The sequence below is a fragment of the Pogona vitticeps genome, chromosome 15 (genome assembly GCF_051106095.1).
Source record: "Pogona vitticeps strain Pit_001003342236 chromosome 15, PviZW2.1, whole genome shotgun sequence".
Taxonomy (NCBI): Eukaryota; Metazoa; Chordata; class Lepidosauria; order Squamata; family Agamidae; genus Pogona; species Pogona vitticeps.
In genome coordinates this window covers 13,670,419-13,688,012 of record NC_135797.1, presented here as the reverse complement: position 1 = coordinate 13,688,012, position 17,594 = coordinate 13,670,419, and the positions used below count along the sequence as shown (strand labels likewise).

The 17,594-nt window shown below is 48.5% G+C and overlaps 2 protein-coding genes across 4 annotated transcripts in view; one reads left to right on the top strand and one right to left on the bottom strand.

The window, feature by feature from the left end:
* The first annotated feature begins 1,070 nt into the window (after positions 1-1,070).
* On the top strand, positions 1,071-13,407 carry LOC110088145 (uncharacterized). Its single transcript, XM_020810278.3, has 7 exons — positions 1,071-1,122; positions 4,215-4,433; positions 5,961-6,227; positions 7,490-7,603; positions 8,589-8,627; positions 9,518-9,570; positions 9,832-13,407. Exons 1-7 carry the CDS (start codon positions 1,071-1,073, stop codon positions 9,937-9,939), a joined length of 852 nt encoding a protein of 283 aa, XP_020665937.3. The 3' UTR covers positions 9,940-13,407.
* Positions 11,368-17,594, bottom strand: part of VANGL2 (VANGL planar cell polarity protein 2) — a 55,284-nt gene continuing 49,057 nt past the window's right edge. For all 3 annotated transcript variants that reach the window (XM_072984203.2, XM_020810275.3, XM_078382121.1), the window contains exons 7-9: positions 16,809-16,944; positions 15,779-16,010; positions 11,368-14,757 (exon numbers count right to left, since the gene is read on the bottom strand). In XM_072984203.2, coding sequence (XP_072840304.1) covers positions 14,497-14,757; positions 15,779-16,010; positions 16,809-16,944 — 629 coding nt within the window. In that variant the 3' untranslated portion in view covers positions 11,368-14,496. The remainder of the gene's footprint in view (positions 14,758-15,778; positions 16,011-16,808; positions 16,945-17,594) is intronic.

Here is a 17,594-nt window from a genome sequence, read left to right as displayed (position 1 = left end):
TTCCCCATCCTGTCAGAAAGGAAAGACAGCCCTATCGCTGCTGCTGAGTGTGTACTGCTGAGTGTGTAACCACTTCCCTTTCTGCGCCTTCCATTTCTATACAAACAACAGGCGGGCAGGCCTTCCTCCCAGCCCCACGGATCCGTTATGGGGCCAAAACTCACCTACCCCACGGACTGTGCCTCTCTTGGCCGTTCGAGAGGACAGAAATCTACTCCGGGGTTTTTGGGGGGAGAATAAACCACGATTTTAATTTAAAGCAAAGTGTTTCATGACGGACGCTACGAGGGCGTCCTCCTTCTTATGTGCCTTGAACTCACTCCCAATGTTTGGGGGGCTTCTAAACCCATCAAGAGATCCTGCTGTCGGGGGGGGGGGGCATTTCAGCCACTGGGCAACCCTACAGATCCGAGGCCTCCAAAGTGATTTGCCGTCAACAGCCCTGCTCAGCGCATGCAAACTCATAACCTGTGGCTTCCTTCACTGGGTTGTTCTATCTCATGCCCCCGCTTCCTCTTTTCCTGCTGCCTTTAAGTCCTCCTCGCTCCCCCAAAAAAACCTTCTTCTTTTCCATAGAGTCTGCTCTTCTCACGAGGTTCCCAAAGAGGGACACCCTCCGATCCATCGGCCACAAGCACGTTTCTGCCTATTTTCAGAGAAGTCATTCTGCCAGTCGTGGTGGGAAGCGATTTGCAAAAATAAGACCTCGACATGGCCGTTTCCGGCCTGCAGGCTGTAGGTTGCCCACCCCGGTTGTGAACAGCAGGTCGCCTCCGAGGCCGGGCTCATAATTCCTCCGTGGCACAGGCCTGTGGCCAGGTTTCTCCAGGCACAGAACAGGCAACTGGAAGGATGATGAGCGCACTGGCGAGGCTATGGGATGGCCTGAGGGATCTGTCCCCCTTCTGAGGCTCCAGTGTGGTAACCACCCCATTGCTGCAGAAGGTCGCCCTTCCTTTCTCTCATAAAGAGGAACTGGAGGCAGGAAGGGAGGCCTGAGCCGGTTTCTCAATGTGCTTCCGACGGGTGGATCTGGATCCGACAGCAGGCGCCCAATAAAGGCAGACCCCATGCGGTGGTGGTGGTGGCAGCTCTGGATCGTGGCCCTCTTTCCCCTGCCAGGTGAGTCCGGACACCTCTCATAACAGACGGGGGGGGGGGGAAGGCTTCATTCTGAGCAACCTTTCCTCCAAGACCTTTTCTGTGGCCGAGTGATCTTTGCGCATCCCCTCGCACGAAACTCCGAAAGGGGAACTTTGGAATTCTCCTTTTTTTTACTTTATATTTTTATCTGCGAGGTCGACTTCCATGAACAGAAATGGAGCCACGGCAAGTTCACAAAAGGCCACGCCAGCCTCCGGGTGCATTTCCCACGTCCGAGGGGAAAGTGTGGGGCCAATGCGCAGCGATGCGCTCTGATGCAATGTGGGTTTTTTTGCCCCCAGCTTCTCAGGGGGAAGGGAGGGCGTAACACCAGGGCGATGTGCTCCGTTATCAGGGGCTCTTCCGTCTCCTGGGAAATGTGACGTGGTTTCCTGCGGACAGAAAGCGAATTCCAACAACCGGTCAGAGAAAAAGAGGACTATTATTAAGCAAGGGGATAAAGAAATTAATCGAATCAACAGGTACCCATTTCTCTCTGCCCTCCAAAATGCCCGACGTGAATGTTTTTGCAGATCCAGCATTGAAAGAAAGAAAGAAAGAAAGAAAGAAAGAAAGAAAGAAAGAAAGAAAGAAAGAAAGAAAGAAAGAAAGAAAGAAAGAAAGAAAGAAAGAAAGAAAGAAAGAAAGAAAGAAAGGTGTGAGATATATATACGGGTTCTGGCATACAGAAACTGATATAACTATAAGGTAAAGGTTCCCCTTGACATTGAGTCCAGTCGTGTCCGACTCTAGGGGACGGCGGTCATTCCCATTTCAAAGCCATAGAGCCAGCGTTTGTCCGAAGACAGTTTCTGTGGGTTCTGACCTTTCTCTGGAGGCAAAAATGATGAAACTTGTCCTGCTTTGGGCATCTCATGAGATTCTCTGGAAAAAAAAAAAGACCGTCCTGTTGGGAAAGGTAGAAAGGCAGCAGGGAAAGAGGAAGGCCTCATACGAGATGGACGAACTCCCTCAAGGAAACCACAAGCTTGAGGTTGCAAGAGCTGAGCAGGGCTGTGAAGGACGGGACATTTTGGAGAAAGCTCCTTCACAGGGTTGACGTTAAGTCGGAGGCGACTTGACAGCATGGAACAAGAACACGACACTCCAAAAAAACCCCCAAAAAAACAGAGTACAGTAGTGAAGTATTATCATTGCTCACCTTCCGGTCAATTTTGACTTAGGGTGACCCCTTTGTTTTTATGACCGGCGATTATCTTCCTTCCCAGCAAAACAAAAAACAGAGAGAGAGAGAGAGAGAGAGAGAGAGTTAGAACAAGGCTCAGAATTAAACGCCGTCTTTCTCTGCTCTGTCCTCTCGACCTTAATGGGGACGAAACATCTTTCTCGGAAACAAAGGCCCGGTCCCCCAACATCACCGAGAGCAAGAAGGTCATAATGGAAGTCACGGATTCAAAAGCTGCACACACACACACACACACACACACACACACATCCGTTTTCCCCTGGGTGTGTGTCCAGGGAGATATGAAGGTCCATTTCGAATGCAAAAGAGCTTTAAAACTTGCCCGGCCCCTCTTTCTGGGCCTGAGACGGTGTTATCTCTGGTTTGCACGTGGCGACGGAGCAAAGCTTGCGAAAGAGCCGGCCTCGGGCTCCGAGTTCTGCTCCAACCCGAGGTGGCTCCATGGATCCCACGGGGAGGGGGGGGTGGCTGGAAGATAAAAGAGGAGTTAATGAACAGGCAGGCAAAGCTGCCAGCCAGCAAAAATGCAAATCTTTGGCTTCATCCCTCCAAACGCAACACCTTTGGTGAATTAATTGAGGTGAGAAAATGGCCACGTAATATCCAGAGGGTTTTCTCCGGAATTTGCTGCTTTCAAGGCCAGAGACGGGGGAAAGCCTAAGAAAATGATGGGATGTTTGTTCCTCAAGTTTTATATTCCTGTTTAGAGGACATTATACATTTTTGAAGCTTCGGTTAAAGGCTTCTAGCGGCTCAGGAGAAGGGCATGGATTCACAGGGCAGAACAGCTTCAAGTACACGCAGAGTCGTCCATCCCTCTTCCCCCCCCCATCCACTGGCACTTACAGTCTCATTCAGACATTAAGAAAGAATGAAAAGGTTTTGTTACTTACAAATCAGCAGATTCAACAGCAAACTAACAAACATGACTGCTTTCAACAACAGACTCTAGAAGGGGGGGGGGAAGCACTGAGCAGAGAGGCGGGGAAAGGATGATTAGTTAGTGCTGGTTAGATGGACAGTCACGTCAACCCAGAAAAAGTCCCTCACGGCCATTTTGCCTCAAAATAGAATGACACAGAAACAAGGAGGAAGAGAAATTGAATGATCAAACATCCTGCCGGATTTCAGTGTGCACCTAAAGGCGGCCATTCTTTTCATTTCCATATCACAAACTAGATAGCTCAAAGCAATGAAAAATAGTGGGGGTGGGACCCACAACACAATGTTCATTCCACAGCACTAAATCCACACAGCGTAATGGACTGAGCAGGAAAATGCCTAAAGAAGCTGGAAACCACCAGCATTGAAGCTCCACTGAACCCACCGCAAAAGTTGGGCGATATGCTTAGCATGACATTAGCGACGGAACTGGCTTAAGTGGCAAAAGACATCTATTTATGAAACTTACCTGCTTTTCAGTTTTCAAACCTTCCAGAAAGCTTTTTTTGTTTGTTTCTTCCCCAACAATGGGTCGGTGGAAATGAAATGTGGGATTCGTTTAAAAATCTAACCTCTGGGGAAATCAGATTGTGGGGCTTCTTTAAACCAGAAAGATGGATTTTTAGAGTCAATTTAACATACAGTGGTGCCTCGCTAGACGACGATAATCCATTCCACTTAAATCAGTCTAGCGAAATCATTGTCTAGCGAAAAGCAAATCGTCGACTAGCGAAAATCGCTTGGTGAAGCAGGGACCAAACATGGTCCAGCAAAATTCCCCCATAGGAATCACTGTTTTGCGAATCGCTATAGCGATAGCAAAAAGTCAATGTCTAGCGAAAAAACTGTCATGCGGGGTAACTGTCTAGCGAGGCACCACTGTATTTATATATTTTTTGCTCTCCATCTCCTGTTTCCACAGCCCTACAAGCCGAGGAAGCCAGCGATCCCTCCAAAAGTGGCCCCAAAAGACATCTCAACCAGACAGGAGATGGGGCCCTTCCCACGACGACGGTATCGTGGGGGAATCGGGCCAGCAGGACGTGGCCAACCCGAAAGAGAGACGGCGGGTGGGCGACGGAAACCACGCGGCTTTATGCCCCCGAGGAGAGTAGCAGCCCCAGCACGGAAAATATAACCAGTACGTGTCACACGAAGTGGGGGGGGAAGGCCGCAGGATTGTGAATCAGATCCCCCGTCCTGTTTTGCCACTCTGCTCATGAAATTCCAGCGTTGTGGGTGGAAGGCTTTTAATTTTAAAAATAGACATATAGAGGAAGGTGGCACAGTCAGACCCCACGTGGCTTTCCTTTCTTAGGAGCCCACGGACTTATTGCACAGAAACGTGGGTTGACAGAGGGGAGGAACCAACCAACAGGTTAATCATCTTAAATTCCTGTTTTGAGGCTTACGACGGTTCTGATTATGATTTCTGATGCCTTCTTTAACATGTTCCAACTTGAGCCCTCTTATGGGGAGGAAGGCGGCTTATAAACGAGACTTAATACAAAATAAAATAAAAATTTGGCAGTCCTGAAACAGCCTGACTTGAACACACGGGGGCTCGGTTTTCAAAACCTGCCTCCCAAATTCTATGATTACAATTATTTTTGTGACATTTTTGTTGGCAAAGCCTACCCTCCCAGCTCTGCAGTTCTAAGATGATGCAGAATGATTGGTGATGATTGATCCTGTACATTTGGAAAAGACCATCCTGTGCTGGGAAAAGCGGGAGGCGGCAGGAAAAGAGGAAGCCCCCAATACAAGATGCACGGACCCCCTAAAGGAAGCCACAGGCTTGACTTTACAAGAGCAAATTATTATTCTAATACCTGGTAACTGTGGAGCAATTGGCATGCTTTATTTTCTTGTATTTTTTTTAACAACAGCGTTGTAAGGCAGGCCGTCTCCAAGGCCCCCTATCTATGGGTTTAGAGACGGGCCACAGGGTTAAAGCTTCACCTTCCTCGTAACCCTCTTCATGCCACAAAATCTCTCGGCCTCAGACGCTTCCCCAATTAAATCGGAATTAATGAGGGAAAGACCATCTCTCCCGCATGTCGGAAATCCCATACCATACTCCAGAATCCACACAGAGCAAAACGTTTAGCAAACAGAAGGCTGGGCGCCTCTATCCTGGACCAGACTGAAAAGTGGCTATTGAGAGCTTCAGCTACGATCCGGCCCGACTCTTAGGCAGGGCGAGGTAGATAGAAAACAGTGTGCTGTGTATCTTATAAAGTTGCCAGGCTTCCTCGGGGGGTGGGGGCGCAACGGAAGGCATTTTCCCATTGCCATAGCCCAAGAAAATATAGTATGGGGTTTATTTCATACCTGGACACAGAAGGAGAAGCAAAAAAAAAAAAACGGTCTGGGCTAGAAAGAGAGCCAGGTGGAACCTCCAGCTTCAGGGGCAGTGTATCTGGGAATCCCAAGTACTGGCAGTCTTTAGAGGACGCCTGTGGGGAGAATCCTCCATCCCGCGCCAAACGATACGATGCTCTCGCTTGTCTCCATCCACGACCGTTAAAGGGGTACGAAAGGGGTCTTCCACTGAACGTGGAGATCGGACAGATCGTTCTTAGGACGTTTCTCTTTGGGGGTCTTCTTGTCCTGCTCCAAATAAGACCAGCTTTCCTTCCTTTTAAAAAAACACTCTCTTTTTAAGGAAGGCTGCTCCAACTGACCATCGCCGTTTCCTCGGTGAACGGGACCTGCAACATTACCTTGCACTGTGCCGTGACAGGTGGAGGAGGCGGCGGTGACGTGAACTTCACCTGGTTCCGCGGGGAGCGGGCCGAGGCGGTCCTCTCCTCGGAGGCCACCTTGCGGATCACCCAGAGGCCTCCGGACGGGTCCCTGGATTACACCTGCGCCGTCCGGACCAAGGAGAGCCAGAGCGCCAGCACAGTTTCTCTGGTGGATCGCTGCCACGGTAAGTGCGGTCCCCTGCGCCGTAGGTCTTTGGCACGAAGCAAGAGGCCGACACCCCCCCTTCTTGCGCCGCTTCTTCTTAGACCCCGTGGACGATTGCATGTCAGAGATCTTCAGCTTTCGTCTTTCGCTGCCTAAGAATCGTAAAACCGCAGGGGCAGAACCATCTTGGGGAAAGCTGAAGTAGGTCCCTCCTGGCAAGGAGAACCAGGCAGAGCCTCCCTCACCAGGAGCAGTCTATCTGTATGTACGTTGGTTGGCCATCCTTTGAACCCACCTGATGGCCACACTGTGTTGGGTGACTACAGTTAGCCAGAGTTTCTTTCCTGGGAGCCCCGGCTGCCGGCCGCTCTGACTTCCACGCCAATGCCACCCACGGAAGGGGGGGGCTGTCCATGGTCCTGTCTCCTGCGCTCCATCGGGGCCCTTCAAAGCAAGTCATTTATTCTAAGGGGCTCCCTTGGCAGGCGGAGTCCTCCATTTTCGGTCTGTACTGTCTTTTATCTTTGGGGAGGTGGGAGGTGACCCTCCTTGGGGATTCGGAGAAGGCTGAACCTAGGGCGAAGGAGTTTAACTCTCTTTTCACAGGAGAGACGCCACCATTTCCCCACCAAAACTAGATCCAAACTCATGGATTTTAAACACATTTCTTGGAAGACAGCAGCGCCACCTAGTGGGCGGAGGCCGGCTCCAAAAACGGCACCGAAAACCTTTCCCGAGACAAATTTCGCGTATTTTTGGAGAGAAGAGCTAATCCCTCTGGCTTCCAATCCCTTCGGTCTTCCCAGCAAGAGTAGACCCACTGACTCGACAGGACCTCCTCATCTATGGATTGACCAAACCGCGATTGATTCGGAGGATCTGCTTGAGCGGGAGACCCAATGTTGAATTGGGGGCCAAAAACAAAAATTTGTCGCATCAAATCGAGCAGCCATATCTAGAAACACATCCCAAGGTGGGGGAAATAAATTGTTCTTCTTGTGAGAAGCTTCCTTCTTCCAGGACCTTCATCACTCGATCCTGAATTTTATGGAACAGTTGCTAGACGCTCAGCCTCGAGATGTGTTCGATCCTGCAAATTTTATTCGGCCCACAAAATTATGCACTTTACAGTGACTTCTTCTGAATTTGAGATTCGTAGATCAGGCAGCACTTACCCTGTTCAAGCCAATTGGGACAGAGAAAATAATATTTGGTCTGTTCAACATTTGGAATATTGGAATATATATTCTACTTTAAATCTTCCTTCCTCTGTTTCTCCAGAGACTCCAGGCTTCTCGGCTGGCAGTTATGTGAAATACTTAATCCCGCTCGTGGTCGCGCTTGTCATTTTGCTCATCCTGTTCGGCATGTACCGACGGAAAAAAGGACAAATAGGTGAGGACCGGCAGGGAATTCTCAGGGCCACAGAGCGTCCCCCGAGGAGACTTTGTCCCTTTGATCCTTCGTGATGGATTTCTGTAACATTTAGATTGAAAAAAATATTAATTTGCATGTCGGGAACGCCTTCGGGGTATAGAAAAAACCGCTCCTGAAACAGTAAATAAATGAAACCACAGGTATTACCATAAAAAGAAACCAAGGAGCGAACATGGGGGCCCAAGATTAAAGTATTAGAAAGTTCGGAGTCAGCAAGAACATTGACATCCTAAATTTTGCAACAGGTTGGAGAAAACTGTGGTCCACAGGCAGACAAAACTTTTCCAGGAGGTGGAAATTTTGTTGGAAACGCTTCTGGTTTTTAAAAGGACACCCTCTGTTTTTTTTAAACAGTACTTATGTACCCTCAAATCAACGCTGGTGTTATCATCAGCATCACCAGCTTAGAACTGCAGAGTTGGAAGGGACTTTATAAATCATCAGGTCCAGCCCCTGTGAAGGAGGCACAAGAGGGGATTCAAACTCCAAACCTCTGGTTCTGTAGGCAAAGACCTGAACCATTGAGCTGTAGACCCTCTTGAGATTTATTAGGTCTTAAAGGGCTTGTTTTTCCAAGTTCCTTGACCCACCGGCCACACAGGGTCCCTCTAGATGATCTCAGCTGAACCCCCCTCCTGGGAGGGGACTCAAATTCTCATCCCCTGACCTCCCAGGTAGTCACTGCTTACCCACGGAGCTCTACTGCTCCGAGAAATATAGTTTTACGCTTCTCTAAAACAAACCGTTGCCCCTCTAGAAGGAAAAAAAATAGCAGAACATCAGGAATAGGCACCCAGAAATATATATTTTTTAAAAGCATGCATGTATTAAGGAAGAAAAAGCAAGGGTTTGACGGGAAAAGTTGCGAACATGATTGCGGTGTTATTTTTTTCTCCTGTGCTAATTTGATAAAATGTCCTTTTTTTCCCCCCTCTGGCTGCAGGGCGCCACAGTGGGACCGTTTCCATCAATGAACCCTCAGGTAGGAGAACGCTCAAGGGACTCCCTGACACTTTTTGGGCTTCCCAGCTGGGAAAGATGTGCTTTTAAAGGAGGAGGAGGAGGAGGCTGCCATTTTTTAACAACAACAAAATGTTGCAAAGTTTTAAAAAATTTTCTGTTAAATTCTTCTCGCTGCGCAGGAGACGTGCAGAGATTCACAGAGCAGAATAGCTCGAAGTGCCCCCAGATTAGCCCACCCCATTTTCTCATTAGCTGGCACTTAACGGTCTCGATAACTTACTCGGGGATATTAGGAGGAGAAAGAATTCATTTACTTACAGTTGAACGGATCGAGCAGCCAACTGAGAAAACATGACTGCTAGTCAACAAAATAACTGGCTGCTTCCAACAGACAACTCAGACAACTAACTGCAGAAAGGGAGGAAAAAGACACTGAGCAGAGAGGCGGGGCTCTCTTGGAAGGAGGGAGCGATTGGTTTGTGCCGGATAGATTGACAGCCAGCCCAGCCCAGAAAAGGTCTGTCCCAGCCAAACCTACTAAAGTCAACATGCAAGGCTGCAAAAACTTCCAACAACCCCCCCTTTTTTTCCCTAAAAATGGTCCTTTTGAAATGTTTTTAATTCTTTTCCGTAAGAGGCCTTTTATTATCCCTGCACGTTCCCCCTGCCTTTTCGTCTTATAATGGATGAGATCCCATCGTAAGCGGCATCAAGAGTCGTCCTGTGGAAGGAGTGGGGATTTGGCGAGCCAACGCCTTTGTGAGTCCCATTGATTTCAATGGGCCTACTCGGGGGGAGGCTTACTCTCAGAACGGCAGAGCTGGAAAGGGACCCTAGGGCTTCAGGGGGGGCATTGGCCTCAGTAAGGCAGCTGTGGAGGCTTTGCTGATCCCGAATTCTGCTTTGCAGACTCCGATCAGGAGGGCTACGTGGCTGCGGCGCACAGGAGCTTCCCCCAGGAGGTAATTTGGGCTTATATATTTCCCCGAGAAGGAGGCTGGAGACCTGCTTCCTTCTCTAGAATCCCAGAACTGGATGGGACACCAAAAGGTCACTTAGTCCAACCCACTGAAGGTTCGAAGGGAACCCTCTCCCTTCGGTGGCATTTCAGCATCTTTAAACCTTCACAAGAACGTAGACGTCTTTAGGACAGGCTCCCACATCATCTTATTATTAAGGCCAGCAATTCACAGACAAAAACAGCTTTGTTCTCCCCTCTGTAGGCTTTCACGCCGGTCCCCGAAGAGACCCTACAAATCACGAAAGCCTTAACCAGCTGCAGAGACACGGAAATCCTAGAGGTGCCGGATCAACCCCCGAGCCAGGAATAAATCTTGCTTCCCGGATCAGGTCCTGTCGGGTTTCTGGATCGCGAAGTGATCTCCGGTGACGGATGGGTGCGGGTTCCGATCCGACACCTCCAAAAATGTGGTTAGGAAAAAAGCGCACCCACATCTTAGGGGGAAACCCCTCGTGTCTCCGATCCATTCCACGCTCCAGGAGGTGCCACGAAAATCGACCCTTCCCTAAACCACGTTTTCTTCATGTGGTGCAGCAGAACGCTTTAAAAATGGATCTTCAAGCAAAGCAGGCTATAGCTGTAGCAGTGAGGGCAAATGGGGTGAATCAAATAAAACCAATTATTTAAAAATAACATAAAGATGAAATCCAGATTTTTTTTTCCCTTCTTGAAGCAAGGGTAGCACCTCACACACCTTTCATCCTGCAGGAAATCCAGCTGTGCTTCCAAAAAAAACCTCAAAAAGAATCCAATAAATTGTTATTTCTAGTCTTGCTGGGGGAAGGGGGGGTCAGGCAGTGCCTAGACAACTGTGGGGCTGGGGAGGGGGAAGCCCCCCCACAAAATTTGCCCAATGCATGCATTTGAAATCACACCCCCTTTGGAGAGATTATTCCTACCTGAAAGTTTTCTTCCAAAAATGTAGGGGTGGTTGTTTTTTTTAATCGAAAAAGCCCTTTTGGTGCCTCCTTGGGGGGGGGGCAAATTTCTAATCAATATATTTTGCAAGAGCTTCCACAGAGAAAAACTAAGCAGTGGCTCCAATCGGTGCTTTTCTGTTTTGTTAAAAAAAGAGGCAATTTCCTCCAAAGAAGAGCGAGCTTCCTGTAACTCCCCCCAACCCGGGTTTACCCACATGACCGTTTCTTCGCTCGCCTGCCTGGCCACCCTCCCTCCCAGCCTTGCTTGGAATGGTGCTTAATTAACCAGTTAATGAGCTGCGGTTGTTAGAGGCTAAACACCACCGGAGCTTCTGAAAGCCAGGAGCAGCCAAGAGGTTTGGAGGTTGGGGAAGACACAGCCCTTGGCCAATAGGAGCTGAACACTCTCAAGTACATAAAAAACGATGCCACCGAATTTGATGAAAGCGAACGGAGCAGAACGGCCCAGGTTCCCTCTTGATCATCTTCCACCCCAACCATGTTTTGCTTAGAAAAGAGGGCCTGATACGGAACACCAATATTTATTCCTCTTGCACCTTTGTGATCGATCCGAGGTGTTCCCCATACGACCCTACAGGGTAGGCCAAAGATGCGGCAACAGGTCTAACCCTTCACATCTCAGTGGCATGATTTGAACCCAGATCTCTGACATTTCAGTCCACCCTTTAAGCACCTAAGTAAATTCTTAATGGCTTTGGTGCCAGACAGAACCTTCTCCCGGTGCCCGACTGGTTTTCCACTGCCAATCCGATTTTTCCCTGTTAGGAATCAAGAAGGAGAAGTGGAGAGAAAAAGAATGCCAGAACTTCCAAAAGGTGTTTATTCTTTTTTTAAAAAAATGTACAGTTTTACTTCCTATTTTTATGAAAAAAACAAACAAACCCCCAAACCCTAACATTTCCGTAATGCTTAGTACCACTGCAAAACTGTAAAAACAACATTTTATATATTAAAAAACAATTTTACATTTTACAATTTTCTACACGCATGCACAAGGTTGTTGCTCCCATTGTTATTTTTTTTAAATCCCCGACTCTGTCTTTTAAAAATAAAAAATAATAGTATTTAAAAAAAAAAAAAACAACTCTGAAAACTTGTTCCTAAATTCAGTGTCTGTGTGTGAGTTTTAAGGCGGCGGCGGGGGGGGGGTTAGGGTGGATAAAACCCGTTCTTTTACATTTTACGGGTCACACGCAAGGCTTGGTAGGGTGGCTCCCGTTCACAATCAACCCTCGCGGCGAAGCCCACTGAATTTGGCTTGCCACCACGTGGGAAACGGCAGTGAAGTCACAGCTTAACGGCCAGGCTTGGCCACGCACAGACGGACGGACGGACGGATGGACGGCTTAACTGTTGGGGTGATTTCCAGGCTTTACGTGGCCCGTGGATGGTTTTTTTGTGGGGGGAAATACACCCCACGGGCGCCTGAACTTGATTTAGCCGCAGACGCAGAGGGGTTGTCTCAGTGCGTCTCAGTGTGGGACCCCGAAAGGGCAGGATTTGACCCAGGGCTGAACGTCCCCAACCACAAGAGGGAGAAAAGAGGAGAGGCTAGTCATTCAAGGTGCAATGGTGGGGGGGAAATAAGTATGCAATAAGGCAGAAAGATGAAAAAGACGGACACGCAATAGAAGGCAAAAAAAAAAAAGGACAGCCATGGGAGAAAAGCAGGATCTTTTTCGGTCGGGCGTTTTCTAGATAAAACTTTCTCTTGATTTATCGCCAATCCCGCCCCGTGAATATTTTTTCACATCCGGTGGCTGGAGCTGCAGCCACGGACCGGCCACCCTCTATGCGAGCTCCGCCGTGGCATTTCACATTTTAAAGACATTTATAAAACCGCAGGGTGTGGCACGAACCTTCGCCGGCCTCCTCCGTCGGCGTCCTTTCCTCCTCTTTCGAAGGCATTTCGGGAGGGGTGTGTGTGACAAATTTGCCAACGTCCGCCCTGCACCGCCAGAGGCTGAAACCACGGAGCTGTCTGGCTCTGATTTCCACAGGCAACGGACAGGAATTTTCAGAATTTTCACGTTTACAAAAAAGATATTGAAAAGGAAAAAAAAAAAGAAAGAATACGCCACCCCCACAACAGAGAACTCAAGTTTAAAATTCACAGTGATGCAGCCGGAAATCTCTTTTCCCACAACATTTTCATCACCCGAACCCTAAACAGAATCGTCCGCCACAAAGACCTCACAGGCTACTTGAGAGCATCTGAGAAACTCTTCCTAGTTTGTTTTAAACCTTATAAAATCCCTGGTAAAATGACGCTTGTGTTGTCCACCAGTGACCACACATTCAAGCCGCATTTTTAAATGGGTTTTCCCCCCCAAAGGGATCGGTCGGTGCGTGTGTGTGTGTGTAAATCCATAAAGGGATACGTCTCTGAATGGCCAAGCAGGAGACAATCAGGAGGGTCCCTCCCTGACCAAAAGCTGGCCCCCCAGGCAGGAACTAAGGGGGCCACTGGGTCACTCCAGATGCTTGGCCACCAGCCCTCCACAGCTGCATGAGGCAGAGGGGAGGTGGCCACCTCTTACACGGATGGAGAGAGGCCCCCAGTTATCTTGAGAGGGGAAAAACGTAAAGGGTATCCAGGGATATGGTGCTGCCCAATTTCACCAGGCCCGGCCCGTTTTTGCACCGTCTCACCTGGCACAGAGATCTGTTGAGCTCAAAAACTTGCAACACGCTCCGCCAACATTCCTGGATATATATTTTTTGGAATTTGCTTCCAACAGGCTGATGATGCCCGAGAGCTCCCCAGAGAACCAAGCGCAAAGAAAACATCATCTCCGCCTTTTTAACATCCCCATCTCAGACAGAGAGAGGAGGGGGGGGAAAAAAAGCTACAGCTTTCAAGTAAGGCTTGAACCACAAAGAATTCAAGGAAATTAGAACCAGGGATGAACACCAAACTGTCAGGTGGAAAACCATTATTTACAAACCGAGGGAATTTCTTTTCTGAAGGACAGAGATGAGATCATTGGTTTTTTTTCTCTTTTTTTTAATCACTCATGTTTTAAAAAAAACCTTTACACCCTATTCCCCCACCCCAAAACCCACCCACCCACCCAAAAAAAATCCAACATGTCCTTCTTATGTTTAGAACGTTGCGTGAGACGAAAAGACACCAGACAGAAATAGAAAAGGGGGACCTTTTCCTTACCCGGCTTGTTTTCTGCACGGGCTACATCGTGATGGCAAATGATATATTTTTTAAAAAATAGCAGCTACTGTCAGGCTTTTTACTCTCTTTTTCTTTCTTTCTTTCTTTTTTTCTCTTTTTTTTTTTACTAAAAACAAAATGTTTTGTGCAAGTCCAGCCGGAGGCTCGAGGACGGAGAGAACGAGGGACAGAGAAGGAGAAACGAACAACAGCATCGAGTTTATCGAAGGCCAGACTTGTGAGGCGAATTGGCTTCTCTGTGTGTGTGTGTTGTAAAAGAGAACACATTCAAAAAGGTTTCCTCAAACCCTACGGCGTTTGGAGGTGCTGGTGAAGCGAGTCAAAACGGAATTAGCCCTTAGGATTTGGCACCGTGTTGTTCGGAGGCGCCGACGTTTCCCCCCCCCCCCGAAGACACCTCTTCCCAAGCTCCAGAAAAAGTGTGCTACGAAAACTGTGACTTGGACGAGGAGAAAGCAGGAAGGCTGGGGGGGCGTGAGGGTGAAGACCGCATGGACAGGAAAGAAGGGAAAACACGTTGAGTGGTTAAAACACCGACATCCAGAGACGGGGAGACAATAAAAAAATTTGTAAACTCAAAAGAAAGGTGGCTTCTTCACCAAACTCAGTGACCTCTCCCAGGGGGGTGGGTGGGGAGAGATCGGGAGTGCCCCCCCCGGCCGCGTCTTCCCCACCTCGCCGAAGGCTGTGCCCCTCCCGGCACCCGAGTCCCTCCGAGGCGTCTCCGGCCGGCGGCTCACACCGAGGTCTCCGACTGCAGCCGCATCACGAACTTGTGTGATTTCGGGTCCACAAATTCTTCCGACAGCTTGAAAAAGGGGATCTTCTTGGTGCTCACCACCAGGCTGAAGTCGTGGCGCTTCAGGACGAAGACCACCCCGTCCTTCAGGCCGTTGGTCACCGGCTCCTCGCTCACCAGCGTCCACTGTTTGGCCAGCCAGCGGTCCTTGTGGTACTGGATGGTGGGGCCGGCCGTCAGGTAGCGCTCCAGGAAGGCCTGCCGGGGACGGAGAAGAAACCGAAAAGCCCTCTTAAAATGGAATAAAAGCCTTTTCCCCTTGGACCGGCCCTTTTGCTTCCACCCGATGTGGCTCTTTTTGCATTCTTCCATTCATTCATTAATCCATTCATTCAATCATTCATTCAAAATACTTATATGCTCCTCTTCTCCTATTTACTTATTTGTTTATTTAAAATATTTATACACTTCTTTCTTTCTTTCTTTCTTTCTTTCTTTCTTTCTTTCTTTCTTTCTTTCTTTCTTTCTTTCTTTCTTTCTTTCTTATCTATCTATCTATCTATCTATCTATCTATCTATCTATCTATCTATCTATCTATCTATCTATCTATCTATCTATCTAATCTAATCTAATCTAATCTAATCTAATCTAATCTAATCTAATCTAAACTAAACTAAACTAAACTATTTATATGCTGCCTTTTCTCCCAAAGAGCCCGTAAGGCAGCTTACATTATTATAAGAAACAAAGTTAAAAGCTCAACAACAAATTATTCCAACACACACAAAAAAAACACGTGAGAAAGTCGTCAAAACAAAAGCTCACAAATAACAGCAATATGGAAAATGCAAGTAAAACAACAGACTAAAAACAATCTCTTAATGAAAATTCCCCTGGAGAACCAGTCACTTAAAGGAAAGTAGCTGTCGGAAGAAAAAGGTCTCTTGGCCTGCTTGCAGAAGGAGAGCCGAGAGGAGGACCAGCCTGGCCTCCAGTGGCAGGGGGTTCCAGAGTCCAAAGAAGGCCCTCTCCCGTGTCCCCCACCAACCACGCTCCTGTGAGGGTGGTGGGCCTGAGAAAAGCACCTCTCCCGACGATCTGAGCACTCAAGCAGGCTCCTAATGGGAGAGGCGGTCCTTGAGATCGCTTGCACCCAAGCTGTTTAGGGGTTTATAGATCAGAACGAGCCCTCCGAATTGTACCCGGAACCGGATCGGCAGCCAGCGGAGCGACTGCCCCCCCAGGGGGAGGCTCTACATCTGTGCGCCCCTCCCTTACCTTAGGGGTCATGTCATGGGTAATGCAGAACTCCAGATGCTGAAGGATGCTCTCCATGGTGTGGTAGGGCTGCTGCTTGGTGGTCCGCAGGTACTTCTGCATGGCTCGAGCCATGGAGGCGAAGATGGCCTGGGCCGCCTCCCGGGGGTCCATGATCTCCCGGGGGTTCTTCTGGTCTTCCTCCTGGAGGCGCTTGATGTGCGTGAAGGCCTCTTCCACGGCCACCACCAGCCTGCCGAGAGAGAAAAAGAAATTAAAGCGCTCCTTCTCTAGGAAGCGATGTACCGTTGCCCGCATCCCGTAACCTCCTTCTCCGAGGAGGAGGGAGCAACCCAAGGAGGAAAGGAGAGAACAGATTGGATTGGCTGAAGGCAGGGAAGCCCCCCCGCACTGATTGGCCGAGACAGGGATGACAGCACAGGATGTTCACAAACATTTCAACTGCTCAGGGGATAAAAGCTCTTAGAAGGTTTGAAGCCCAGTTTCTGGGACAGAACGAGAGATTAGCTCCTCTGGGTAGGACTTTAAAAAAAAAAAGAAGCCACACCAGACTGACTGCTGACAAACCGAGTCATGCAAACCCCAAAGCAGAGTTCTAACAAAGCTTTCCGCCAACCTTGGCTTTGTGCGATGGAAATGGACCACAACCGCCGTGTTTCTTTTCCACTTAGCAAATCACAGCCTTGACACAAGAAAAATTATGCGCCGCATCTACTTGATCTTTACTCTTCTTAGGAGGAGAAGCTTCTGATGCTACCTTTAGGTATGCCCAAAAATTATTTCTCGCTCTCTTACCTAGTCTCTCCCGGCCAAAACACCTAACCACCTCTTTCCCTCAATTTATAGATCACGAAAGGGATGGCCTTTTTTTTTTTTTTTTAAAGCCACCCAAGGATATAAATCCTGCTCAAAAAGTGGGGCCGGTGGAAGGCCGAAGGCAGGTAGGTACGTCTCTGCCATGGGATGACCAAAATCCCTGCCCAGATGCTCGGCCCCTCTTTCTGCACCCGCTTCCGGGCAGACAACGTACCTGGCCCGCCTCTTTCGAACCCGGCGCTCATGCTCCGCCTCTTCGTAGTAATACTCGTTGTGGCTGTTATCTCTCCGGCGAGCGGCGGCTGCAATGACTGCCCGAGACTGGCTAGTTGAATTGTTTGTTGCATTTTCTGAAGGGAAACAAAGAGGCGTGGGGTTTATGCCCATTGGATAGAGTACAACCCTGTTATCCGCGGGGGAATGGTTTCAAGCCCCGCCCGCCCCGTGGATGCCGCAAAATGCGGATGACAGTGAACACCACCCATAGCATCGTTTTTGTCTCCCCCTTGTGGCCAGTTCTGGTAATGTCACCTTTAGAAATTATGTATATATTTCTGGGATTTTTCTTTTGCTATTTTTTAATGTTTTCAGAGGATGGATAAGCAAGTCAGGGGATGCTGGTCCCACAGGTAAGGGAGTCCTATGTTATTTCTCTCTCCTTTCTCTTTAAAACAGACCAAAGGCAGCTTAACATGACAAAAAGCAGAATATTTAAAAGGTTTAAAAAAACAGTAAACAATTAAAAAATATATTTACCCTAAAATTGGTAGAATAAATAGATTTGAAGCTGGGGAGGAACAATAAGGCTCTCTGCATCATTTCCAGAGTGGGTGTCCCACAGCACTTCATTAAATAATGCAGCCCCAGCAAAGACACCACAAACCCCATCGTCCCCACGTGCCCAATTCTCCTCAGAGCCAAAATCAGACATAAAGGGAGCACATCCGGTTTTAGCAGCCAAAGCAACAACCTATTCAAAATCTATCATTCTGCGGCGGCG

Coding starts and splice junctions, on each gene's coding strand:
- LOC110088145 (XM_020810278.3), top strand. CDS start 1,071: ATGCGGTGGTGGTGGTGGCAGCTCTGGATCGTGGCCCTCTTTCCCCTG. Junction 6,228..7,489: donor TCTGGTGGATCGCTGCCACG/GTAAGTGCGGTC, acceptor CTGTTTCTCCAG/AGACTCCAGGCTTCTCGGCT. Junction 9,571..9,831: donor ACAGGAGCTTCCCCCAGGAG/GTAATTTGGGCT, acceptor TCCCCTCTGTAG/GCTTTCACGCCGGTCCCCGA.